Here is a 12,627-nt window from a genome sequence, read left to right as displayed (position 1 = left end):
AAGGAGGATGTAAACTGGAGTCTGAAGAAGGGGAAGAGATGCTCTTTCACTCTTCTGCAGTGCTCTGTGTCAGTATGACTTTCTGGTATGATTATTCCTGCATTTGTGAGCCTGCTGCTGGGAGCTGCAGGAGGGGGAGAGAGAGGCAGAGTGACCCGAATGCTATTCAATTGCCTGGAGGCTGTGTGTCTGCTTGCTGCTGCCGCTTTTCCTTCTGTGGCCTGGAGCAAGGAAAGGGAGGAAGATGTCCTATTCCAGTGCTGGAGACTAGGAAGGGGTGGTGGATGGGTTTCGACTGAGAAATCTGCTGAAGGTATTGAAGAACTGCTTTGCAGATTGCTGATGCCTTTATTGTACTGTTGACAGTTCAAGTTTAATGTCTCGAAGCTGTGTGTTTGCTTGCTACCACCCTTTTGTTTTGTGGCCTGAATCATGGAAAGGGATGCAGCCAGACCTGCTGAGTATTTCCAGCATTTTCTTTTTAATTGTACTTCATTGCATGTTGTACAGAAGTACCTGCACATTACAATGTTTGATAAGCTCATCAATCCCTTTATTATATCTTTGTTTGCATCACCAGAAAGAAAGTCCCAAATATTTATTTATAGGAAAATTATAAATTCCAAGTGTCGCAACATCACTGAAGATTACAAGAAACCCTTATGTTAAGTAAAATCTGTTTTGGTTTATTTTATTCAAAATTGACTGCTGTTTCAACAGGAAGATGAAACCCATCTGTTACCTGTGAACCACAGATCTTCAGATCAACGTTTATCCCGATCTTTTCTTCATATGCAAGGAAGCTGTCTAAAAAAGGTGATTCTGTATTAGGAGAGCTTTCAAAAATATCCTATGGTTGCATGGCTACAAAATCAAAGACATAAGATTTTTTTTAAATTGTGATTTCCAAAAAATTAATTTGGGCAGTACCTCCTTATAATAATTTTATGTTTGTTTAAGAACAATGATCCTCGTTTAATTTTTGTTAGCGCGTGCAGAATTTTCTAGATGCTGCTGTTGCTAAGGCCATTCAGCCATACACCTTGATGTATAACATGGTTTATGCCATTTAAGAGTCTGTTGAATATTCTAAATATGTTGTAACAGTGGTTACAACCACTCCCCGATGGGCACATAATACACAGAAGGCCATGTACAGATGTGAAATTTAGGTAATTAGTTTGGATCATTAACTGACTCTCAGGCCTTGAGAGGGTGAGGGTGAATCTGTGTAAATGTGAGAGTGAGGGGCGAGTGGGAGAGGAATGTGCGTGAATGTAAGAGAAAGACGTGAGCATATGTGTAAATGTGAGAGAGAGAGAGACATGAGTGCATGTGTGAATGTGAGACAGAGACACGTGTGTGTGAATGTTAGACCGAGGCGCATATGTGTGAATGTGAGACAGAGACTTGTGCGTGTGTGAATGTGAGGCAGAGACACATGTGTGTGAATGTGAGACCGAGGCGCATGTGTGTGAATGTGAGACAGAGACTTGTGCGTGTGTGAATGTGAGGCAGAGACTTGTGCGTGTGTGAATGTGAGACATACACGTGTGTGTAAATGTGAGACAGAGGCTTGTGTGTGTGAATGTGTGACAGAGGCGTGTGTGTGTGAATGTGAGGCAGAGATGCGTGTTTGTGTGTGTGAATGTTAGACAGAAACGTGAGTGTATGTGTGTGTGAGGGAGAAAGAGATGTATGTGTCCGATATTAGAACTAGTTTTCCAGCATCATTCCTCCCATTAAAACAAAGGGTAAGACTTGTATATTATTAATCAGACAACTTTTAAATTATTACCAGATTAATATATGCATAGATATAGCTACAAAAGATTTGTTTACTTTTGATTTCTGTGGTTGCATCTATTTCGCAGAAAACAAAGCAGCGCCTATATTATGAAAATGCTTGGGTTTGCCCACTCTTGGTAGGCTACTAGGGGTTCCGCAGCTCGGAATGTTTGGGAAACCCTGAATTAGAATAATGTACCACAAAGATAAAATATATTGATTCTAATTGATTGATATACATACACTAATTATATTGATGAACAAATATATATATATTGTACAATCTTTATAAAGGGAGCACCGTACATTGAGTGGCATTTCTGTTTAAATTTAAATTTGTGACACATACCAAAATTAAACAATTATCAGAATCAAAATTAAATTTCTTAGAAACTGCTTATTTTCCCATCAAATACTGAATAGTGTTACAGACATTTCAAATTTAAAATGAATTTGAAAGTTTTGCTTATTAGATATCTAACTTCCAATATTTCTGGATGTAGAACATTCTATGCTTGGCAGGGCAGTTGGTGATCATTGTCTAAATGATTTCACTCTACATTCCTTTAAATATGGGAAGGAAGTAATTTTGAGTCATAAAATGCTTGAAAGCCTGACTTCAAGAAGAAGGAAGCAAATTTACCTTGTAGTGATAATTGATTTGGTGTTACATCAGTCTGTTGTTTTCTTACTGTGCTTTTCACTTGGGATGCAGTCTGATTAACCGATCTCCTGTTTGAATTGTTAAAATTAAAACCTCTGTATAGCAACATAATATTGTACCTCATTCAATAGAAATATGATACGAACATGGTTTTTATGTATATTTATAAAAGTGGAAAAGCTTATAGATATTATAAATGTGGCGGCAGGTTGCACATAGGTCAGCACTACTGCCTCATATTGTAGGGACCCGGTTTACGATTCCAGCTTTATCTGTGTTGAGTTTGCATGCTCTCCATGTCTTTGCATGGGTTTCCTCCGGGTGCTCTGGTTCCCCCCCCACAGTCCAAAGATGTGCAGGTTAGGTGGATTGGCCATGATAAATTTCCCCTTAGTGATGTGCAGGCGGGGTTACGGTTAGGGCGGGTTGGGCGAGGGGAGTGGACCCAGGTAGAGTGCTCTTTCAAAGGGCCGAATGGCATCCTTCTGCATTGTAGTGATTCTATGAAAAGGAAAATATATATTTTTAAAAGCATTATATTTTTGGGTAAAGTTTTAAGTGCATTCATGTGGTGTGTTATACTGCTGATAAAAGCAATTTACTGCGGATGCTGGAATCTGAAACAAAAACAGAAAATACAGGACAATCTCAACAGGTCTGACAGCATCTGAGGAGAGAAAAGGGAGCTAACGTTTTGAGTCTGGATGACCTGGCTGTTAGTGATAGTGGGTCTTACTGCTCTTTCAGTCTGGCCTTTTAATAAAGTTGAATGGAGACTTCCGGGTGCGGCGATGGCCAGCTAAGTCGCACGTTTCGGCACCTCCCGTTTTAACGGACTTTTGGGCTCTTATCGGGAGCCCCAACGGCAATTTTCGAAGGCTAAACCCACTGTGAGGCGACATAGAAGGGAGTCCCCCCAGATGTGAATGGACAGAAGAGATAATAGTGGCCAGATTGCGGAGGATCCTCTGGAGCAGCGGCAAAGAAGGGAAGTGAGAAGCAAGATGGCGGTGGAGGGAGGCCAGTTGGTATGGGGCCTGGAACAGCAGGAGTTCCTCCGGCGATGTGTGGAGGAGCTCAAGAAGGAGGTGCTGGCGCCGATGCTGCAGGCGATTGAGGGGTTAAAGGAGGCGCAGAAGACCCAAGAGATGGAGCTCCGTGGAGTGAAGGCAAAAGCTGCCGAAAATGAGGACGAGATACAGGGCTTGGTGGTGAAGACGGAGACGCACGAGGCACTGCATAAGAGGTGTATGGAGAGACTGGAAGCCCTGGAAAATAGCTCGAGGAGGAAGAACTTAAGAATCTTGGGTCTTCCCGAAGGGGCAGAGGGAGCCGACGTTGGGGCGTATGTGAGCACGATGCTCCATACCTTAATGGGAGCTGAGGCCCCGACGGGCCCCCTGGGAGTGGAGGGAGCGTATCGAGACCTCGTGAGAAGACCAAAGGCAGGAGAAATACCTCGAGCAATAGTGGTGAGGTTCCACCGCTACAAGGACAGGGAGATGGTTCTGAGATGGGCGAAAAAGACACGGAGCAGCAGGTGGGAGAATGCGGTGATCCGCGTGTATCAGGATTGGAGTGCGGAGGTGGTGAGAAGGAGGGCGAGTTTCAATCGGGCCAAGGCGGTGCTCCACAAGAGGAAAGTGAAGTTCGGAATGTTGCAGCCGGCAAGACTGTGGGTTACATACCAGGGTAAACCACTACTTCGAGACGGCAGAAGAGGCGTGGACATTTATTGAAGAGGAGAAGTTGGACTAGATTGGAGAAAGAGTGTTTGAAATGAAGTAGTGAGGTGGTGGTAAGAGACTGTGAATCAGATGGGGGAAAATTTTCTTTCCCCTCGAAGGGGGACACACACGAAGAAATGTGGGCGCCGGTGGGGAAGGGGAGGGGGAAGGAAAGAGGGAGCTGCGCCATCAGGGGTGGGGCCGAGAGGGAAGCGCAGGCTTTGTTCCCGCGCTATGGAAATTGTGGCGGGAAAAGGGGGCGCAGGAAGGAGGGGGCCTCACATAATGGGAGGCTAAGGATAAACAGGGGAAGCCGAGGTCAGCCAGAGTTTGCTGACTTCCGGAAGCAATATGGGGGGAGCAACTAAGGTAGAGAGGGATCTAGCGGGGGGGGGGGGGGGGGGGGGGTTAACTGGGTTGCTGCTGCTAAGGGGAAGGGGGAGCTGTTACGGGATGGGATGGTCGGGACGGGAGGGCGCCGTCGGGGGGATAAGCGGGTGCTTGGGAACCGGGTGAGGAGCTGGTCTAAAAAAGGGGATGGCTAGTCGACGAGGGGGGAGGGTAAAGAGCCCCCCAACCCGGTTGATCACGTGGAACGTGAGAGGGTTGAACGGGCCGATTAAGAGGGCAAGGGTACTTGCGCACCTAAAGAAGCTAAAGGCAGATGTGGTCATGCTTCAGGAGACGCACCTGAAACTGGCGGATCAGGTCAGATTAAGAAAAGGATGGGTGGGACAGGTATTCCACTCGGGCTTGGATGCGAAAAATAGAGGGGTGGCAATACTGGTGGGGAAACGGGTATTGTTTGAGGCGAAGACCATAGTGGCGGACAGTGGGGGTAGATACGTGATGGTGAGTGGCAGATTGCAAGGTGAGGCGGTGTTGCTGGTGAATGTATATGCCCCGAACTGGGATGACGTGAACTTTATAAAGCGTATGTTGGGGCGCATCCCGGACCTGGAGATGGGAAAGTTGGTAATGACTTCAACACGGTGCTGGACCCAGGGCTGGACCGGTCCAGATCTAGGGCCAGCAGCGGCCAAGGTGCTTAAGGGCTTTATGGAGCAGATGGGAGGAGTGGATCCCTGGAGATTTACTAGGCCAAGGAGTAAAGAGTTTTCCTTCTTCTCCCATGTCGACAAAGTGTACTCCCGGTTAGACTTCTTTGTCCTGGGAAGGGCGCTGATCCCGAAGGTGGCAGGAACGGAGTTATATCCATTTCAGATGATGCCCCACATTGGGTAGATCTGGAAGTAGGAGAGGGAAAGGAACAGCGCCCACTCTGGAGATTAGATATGGGACTGTTGGCGGACGAGGGGGTATGTGTAAGGGTGAGGGGATGCATTGAAAGGTACCTAGAGATTAATGATGACGGAGAGGTCCAGGTGGGAGTGGTCTGGGAGGCGCTGAAGGCGGTGGTTAGAGGGGAGCTGAACTCCATTAAGGGCCCATAAGGGTAAAGAAGAGGGTAAAGAAAGGGAGAGATTGTTGAGGGAGATTTTGAGGGTGGATAGGCAATATGCGGAGGCTCCAGATGAAGGGCTATACAGGGAAAGACGGAGATTGCACACGGACTTTGACTTGTTGACCACGGGTAAGGCGGAGGCACAATGGAGGAAGGCACAGGGAGTGCAGTATGAATATGGAGAGAAGGCGAACCGGCTGCTGGCCCAACAACTTAGGAAGAGGGGGGCGGCGAGAGGGATCGGCGGGGTTAGAGACGAGGAGGGAAAGATGGAACGGGGAGCGGAGAGGGTGAACGGGGTGTTTAAGGTATTTTACGAGAGGCTATATAAGGCTCAACCCCCGGAAGGGAAAGAGGGAATGATGCGTTTCCTAGACCAGCTGGAGTTCCCGAAGGTTGAGGAACAGGAGATGACAGGACTGGGAGCGCAGATTGAGGTGGAGGAGGTGGTAAAAGGAATTGGGAACATGCAGGCAGGGAAGGCCCCGGGACCAGATGGGTTCCCGGTGGAGTTCGATAGGAAATACGTGGACCTGCTGGCCCCACTTCTGACGAGAACCTTTAATGAGGCAAGGGAAAGGGGGACACTACCCCCGACGATGTCGGAGGCGACGATATCGCTGATCCTGAAAAGAGACAAAGACCCGCTGCAGTGCGGGTCATACAGGCCTATCTCCCTCTTGAACGTAGATGCCAAGCTTTTGGCCAAGGTGATGGCGACGAGGATAGAGGACTGTGTCCCTGGGGTGGTGTATGATGATCAAACGGGGTTTGTTAAAGGGAGGCAATTGAATGCTAATATAAGGAGGCTGCTGGGGGTGATGATGATGCCCCCACCGGAGGGGGAAGCGGAGATAGTGGTGGCGATGGATGCAGAGAAAGCATTTGATAGAGTGGAGTGGGACTACCTGTGGGAAGTACTGAGGAGATTTGGATTTGGAGAGGGGTTCATTAGATGGGTTCAACTCCTGTACAGGGCCCCGGTGGCAAGTGTGATTACAAATAGGCAACGATCTGACCACTTCCGACTATATAGGGGTACAAGACAGGGATGTCCCCTGTCCCCGTTACTGTTTGCGTTGGCAATTGAGCCACTGGCCATAGCGCTGAGGGGCTCTAGGAAGTGGAGGGGGGTACTTAGAGGAGGAGAAGAGCATCGGGTGTCATTATACGCGGATGATTTGTTGTTGTATGTCGCGGACCCAGTGGAGGGGATGCCTGAGATAATGCAGACACTCAGGGAGTTTGGAGAATTTTCAGGATATAAATTGAATATGGGGAAGAGTGAACTGTTTGTGATGCACCCCGGGGAACAGGGCAGGGGAATAGACGATTTACCGTTGAGAAGGGTAACAAGGGATTTCCGGAATTTAGGGATCCAGGTGGCCAGGAACTGGGGAACCTTGCATAAGCTTAACTTGGCACGGCTGGTAGAGCAGATGGAAGAGGACTTTAGGAGGTGGGACATGGCGCCCCTGTCATTGGCGGGCAGGGTGCAGGCGGTTAAAATAGTAGTCCTTCCGAGGTTTCTTTTTGTGTTCCAGTGCCTCACTGTACTGATTACAAAGGCCTTTTTTAAGAAGGTGGACATGAGTATTATGAGCTTTGTGAGGGCTGGAAAGACCCCAAGAGTAAAGAGGGGGTTCCTGCAGCGCAGTAGGGACAGAGGGGTCTGGCACTGCCGAGTCTAAGTTATTATTATTGGGCCGCCAATGTGTCAATGATATGTAAGTGGATGAGGGAAGGGGAAGGAGCGGCATGGAAAAGACTGGAGATGGCGTCCTGGTCTAAAAGCACTGGCGACGGCACCGTTACCGTTCTCCCCGAAAAAATACACCACAAACCCAGTGGTGGTGGCAACTCTGAAAATTTGGGGGCAGTGGAGACGACATATGGGAGTGACGGGTGCCTCAGTGTGGTCCCCGATAAGGAACAACCATAGGTTCGTCCCGGGAAGGATAGATGGGGGATTTAAATCTTGGCAGCGAGCAGGAATTGCGAAATTGAAGGACCTGTTCTTAGACGGGACGTTCGCGAGTCTGGGAGCACTGACAGAAAAATATGGGCTGCCACCTGGGAATGCATTTCGCTATCTGCAAGTGAGGGCATTTGTGAGGCAACAGGTGAGGGAATTTCCGCAGCTCCCGGCGCAAGAGATCCAGGACAGAGTGATTTTGGGGGCATGGGTGGGGGATGGTAGGGTGTCAGATATATATAGGGAAATGAGAGACGAGGGGGAGACGATGGTAGAGGAGCTGAAGGGAAAATGGGAGGAGGAGCTGGGGGAAGAGATTGAGGAGGGGCTGTGGGCAGATGCCCTAAGTAGGGTAAACTCTTCGTCCCCGTGTGCCAGGCTCACGCTGATACAATTCAAGGTCCTACACAGGGCGCATATGACTGGAGCAAGGCTGAGTAGATTTTTTGGAGTGGAGGATAGGTGCGGGAGATACGTGGGAAGCCCGGCGAACCACACCCACATGTTTTGGTCATGTCCGGTATTGCATGGGTTCTGGGTGGGTGTGGCAAAAGTGATTTCAAAGGTGGTGGGGGACCGGGTCGAACCAGGCTGGGGTTGGCTATATTTGGGGTTGCAGATGAGCCGGGAGTGCAGGAGGCGAGAGAGGCCGATGTTTTGGCCTTTGCGTCCCTAGTAGCCCAGCGAAGGATTCTACTTATGTGGAAAGAAGCTAAGCCCCCGGGTGTGGAGGCCTGGATCAATGACATGGCAGGGTTCATAAAATTGGAGCGGATAAAGTACGCACTAAGAGGTTCGGCTCAAGGGTTCACCAGGCGGTGGCAACCGTTCCTCGACTATCTCGCAGAGCGATAAGGGAAAATAGGAAAGGTAGCAGCAGCAACCCAGGGGGGAGGGGGGGGGGTGGGGGGAGAGGGCTCATTTGGGTCCTATGAGGTTTTATGTGTGTGTTTATATATTAGTTATTTATATTAGATGTTACGAAGTTACTATTTTAGTTGCTATTTCTGTTGTTTCTTATTTTGTTGTTGGCAGTTGCCATTAGTTAGCATATTATTATTATTTTTAAAACGATCAATGTATATATTATTACAAAGTTTTAAAATGGGAAAATTTTGTTTGATCGAAAAACTTTCATAAAATATATTTATTTTAAAAAAATAAAGTTGAATGCATATTTTCAGCATATTTCAATTCATTAATTTACCTGCAGTGCAAAATCTCCCTTCCCCACTCCAACCTACCTGAAACAGTAAATACGTCATTAATTTAAATAATTAAGTTGTTAAATCAGATCTTTTCAAACTATTACATGTATGTATGCTGATGTTCATATTTTCAACTTCAAACACAGTTCTTTTTCCAAGTCAACATTTGTAAAAAGAACTGAAAATGGTTACAATATAATCCTGATGTAGTTTTTAATATTCCTTTAAAGATAATAAAGGTAAGTAGGTTATTTTAAGTTTTTATGCATCAAACTATTCTAAAACCAACTTTTAATAAATAATGCAAAAAACAGAACAAATTATTAAATGCTGTAAAATAAAACAGACAAGTGAATTGTAATGTACATTACTGCCAAAGCAATAATTTGATAGTCACGGTCATAGTCATAGATTTTTACAGCACAGTTGAGGCCTTTCGGAGGTCCATTGAGTCTATGCCAACCAGCAAGCACCTATCTATTCTATTCCCATTTTCCAGGACTTGGTCCATAGCCTTGTATGCTATGGTGTTTCAAGTGTTCATCTAAATACTTCTTAAATGTGAGGGCTCCTACCTCTTAACACCCTTTCAGACAATGAGTTGCACATTTCTACAATCTTATGGGTGAAAAAGCAGTTCCTCAAATCCCCTCTAAATCTTCTGCCCCTTACTGTAAATCTATGCCCCCTGGGTATTGACCCCCTCTACTAAGAGGAAACGTTTGTTCCTATCCACCCTATCTATGCCCCTCATAATTTAATACCCCCTCAGTTGTCTCTGCTCTAAGGAAAACAACCCCAGCCAAACCAGCCTCTCTTCAAAGCTGAAATGCTCCAGCCCAGGCAACATCTGCTGAATCTCCACTAAGCCCTTTCTTGTTCAATCACATCTGTGGGGAAATATTAAAACCAAGTTTTGAAAATATTGTAACTGTGGGAAAGTATATTGTGGGAACACATCGGGCGCAATTCTTCCATCGGGAGACTAAGTCCCGACGCCGGAGTGAAAACCGGAGTCTTTCACTCCGGCGTCGGAGGCCGTTCCCAGCCCCCTATTCTCCCACCTCTGGGGGGCAAGGAGCGGCGCCGCGTCATTTACGCGGGCTGGGCCTTGGCGCCGCGTAAAAGCGGCGCCGTGTAAATGAAGCGACCGGCGCCGCGTAAATGACGTCACACGCGCATGCGCGGTTGCCGTCCTCCCCGCGGCCGCCCCGCAAGAAGATGTCGGATGGATCTTGCGGGGCAGCGGAGAAAAGGAGGTCCTCCTTCAGAGAGGCCGGCTCGCCAATCGGTTGGCACCAATCACGGGCCAGACCCCTTTGAGCCCCCCCCCCCGGTGCAGGACCCCCCCTCCCCCCCCCCCACAGGCTGCCCCCTCCCCAGCGTTCCCGCGCTGTTCTCGCTGGCAGCGACCAGGTGTGGATGGCGCCGGCGGGAACCTGTCGTGTTGGGCAGGCCGCTCGGCCCATCCGGGCCAGAGAATCGCCACTCGCCCATTACCAACGGCAAGCGCCGATTCTCCCAGCGGCCAGCCGTGATTCGCGCTGCGCCGGTTTGGGGGGGGGGTTGGAGAATCGCGGACGGGCGTCGGGACGGCGTGGCGGGACTCGCGCGGCACCCGGGCGATTCTCCCACCCAGCGGGGGGGAGAATTCCGCCCATCAGCTTTTCAGAATCCAGACTATAAATGTGACAATGTAAGAAAGTAAGCACAGCCAGTAAGTTAGATATCAGTGTGAGTGATGGTATGGAGCACCATTCAGAAGTCACAATTCAAAAATTGTAAGCCAATTAGGGGCAGAGAGGGGGGGTGGTATCAAAACTTGCAGGTATAAAGTTATTGGTGCATGTGCTTCCTGCTCTCTTCATCTTTGTTCTCTTTCCATTCACTCCTCCGGGTGCTCCGGTTTCCTCCCACAGTCCAAAGATGTGCGGGTTAGGTGAATTGGCCAATGATAAATTGCCCTTAATGTCCAAATTGCCCTTGGTGTTGGGTGGAGGTGTTGAGTTTGGGTAGGGTGCTCTTTCCAAGAGCTGGTGCAGACTCAGGGGGCCGAATGGCCTCCTTCTGCACTGTAGATTCAATGATAATCTATGATTAATCTAGGACAAAGGTTCGGCACAACATCGTGGGCCGAAGAGCCTGTTCTGTGCTGTATTTTCTATGTTCCTATGTTCCATTGTTTCTTTCCTTATGTCCTGCTGGGCTTTTATTTATTTTGTTTGTACTTGAACGTGTACTACTCAAGTTTTTGCAATAAACTCAATCTCAAACTACCACCAGACCCTGTTTCTTATTTGAAAATAAGAGATCCTACAACATCCTTCCCACATTGTGGTGATCAGAACTGCACATAATACTTTAGCTGTGGCCTAACGAGTGTTTTATACAGCTTCATCATAACAACCCTGTTCTTATATTCTATGCCGTGCTAATTAAGGCAAGTATTCCATATTCCTTCTTAACCAACTTATCTACCTATCCTGTTGCCTTCAGGAATCTTAGGACATACACCCCTGGACCCCTCGGGTCCTCTGTACTTCTGAGCGTCCTACCATTCATTGTGTATTCCCTTGCCTGGTTAGTCCTCACAAAGTGCATCACCTCACACATTTCTGGGTTGAATTCCATTTGCAACTGTACTGCCCATCTGACCAGCCCATCTATATCAACCTGTAATCTAAGGCTTTCCTCCTTGCTTTTTGGCACACCATCGATTATCATATAATCTGCGAATTTACTGATTATACCTCCCTCATTCACATCTAGATCATTAACGTACACTCCAAACAGCAAGGGACTCAGCACTGATCACTGCGGACACAAGCTTCCCATCAGAAAAATAACCTTCAACCATCACCCTCTGCCTCCTGCCACTAAGCCAATTTTGGATCCAATTTGCCAAATTGCTGTGGACCCCATGGTAATAATGAACAAGAATTAATTTGTATTTCTCTCCCTCATATATTTAATAATGTATTTTAAATCTGTAATAAGCAATTTTGTGATTTAAAAGGGCTTCTTGTTTTTTAAAGAAGTATAATTGATTTATTCAATTTGCCTTTGACATGGCTGCAGTTCATTAACTGGCAATCTGGCTTCATTGGAATATTCCAAGCAATGTAATCTTGAATATGTCATCTTATTTCTAATACCTACATAAAAGTCATCAACAGTTTACAAAGAATTCAAATTGACCTGGATTCAATACCAAACCAAAATAGAGTCAATTAGATGTCTTACTGTTTGAAACAATCCATTTTCTGTTGTATTAAACTTAAACTTACTTATTATGTTTGAGAAGCTCTTGAACAATCTCCACTGGTCTGCTGTCTGTTGGTGTAAGATCACTAATTTTTTCCAACATGTCCACACCTTGTACAGTTGCCATAATGGGTGTCAGGCCATCGGGATTGCTGCAATTTAGATCCAATGACTCTTCTCCTGACTGGACGAAAATAAGACAATATTACCATATATCAAAGAACTTGTTTACCCAAGGATTTTAACTGTTGGAAGTATAAAAACTTTGTTTTTAACTTGTTTCCTGTCTCTTGCAATATTCACAAATCCCAAGCTCTCGCTTAAAAAGAGAGCTGCAATAGTTTGCTCATGAATGAACTGTTTCATGTTTGGAGATCAAACACCTACTCCACACTGTCACTTCAAATATATATAAGTTTTCTATTTCCATTTGTTAGAGTACTTCCTTTTGATTTCCCTTTGTTCCGATTTCTTTGGTTTTATTTTATTATTTTTGGTCCGTGGACTCATAATTGGAATGCGCCTTTAAGCCGTGG

General features: G+C 46.8%; 1 protein-coding gene across 2 annotated transcripts in view; it reads right to left on the bottom strand.

Annotated features, from left to right (window-relative positions):
• The window catches only part of map3k19 (mitogen-activated protein kinase kinase kinase 19), a 257,278-nt gene that overhangs the window by 172,199 nt on the left and 72,452 nt on the right, over positions 1 to 12,627 (bottom strand). Inside the window, exons 2-4 of one of the 2 annotated variants that reach the window (XM_072472572.1) lie at positions 12,115 to 12,275; positions 2,432 to 2,520; positions 743 to 807 (exon numbers count right to left, since the gene is read on the bottom strand). In XM_072472572.1, coding sequence (XP_072328673.1) covers positions 743 to 807; positions 2,432 to 2,520; positions 12,115 to 12,218 — 258 coding nt within the window. In that variant the 5' untranslated portion in view covers positions 12,219 to 12,275. Of the gene's footprint in view, positions 1 to 742; positions 808 to 2,431; positions 2,521 to 12,114; positions 12,276 to 12,627 lie in introns of those variants that run through there. The other variant, XM_072472582.1, reaches the window with a different exon arrangement.

This window comes from Scyliorhinus torazame, chromosome 2 (genome assembly GCF_047496885.1).
Source record: "Scyliorhinus torazame isolate Kashiwa2021f chromosome 2, sScyTor2.1, whole genome shotgun sequence".
NCBI lineage: Eukaryota > Metazoa > Chordata > Chondrichthyes > Carcharhiniformes > Scyliorhinidae > Scyliorhinus > Scyliorhinus torazame.
This window is presented reverse-complemented; position numbering and strand designations above follow the sequence as displayed.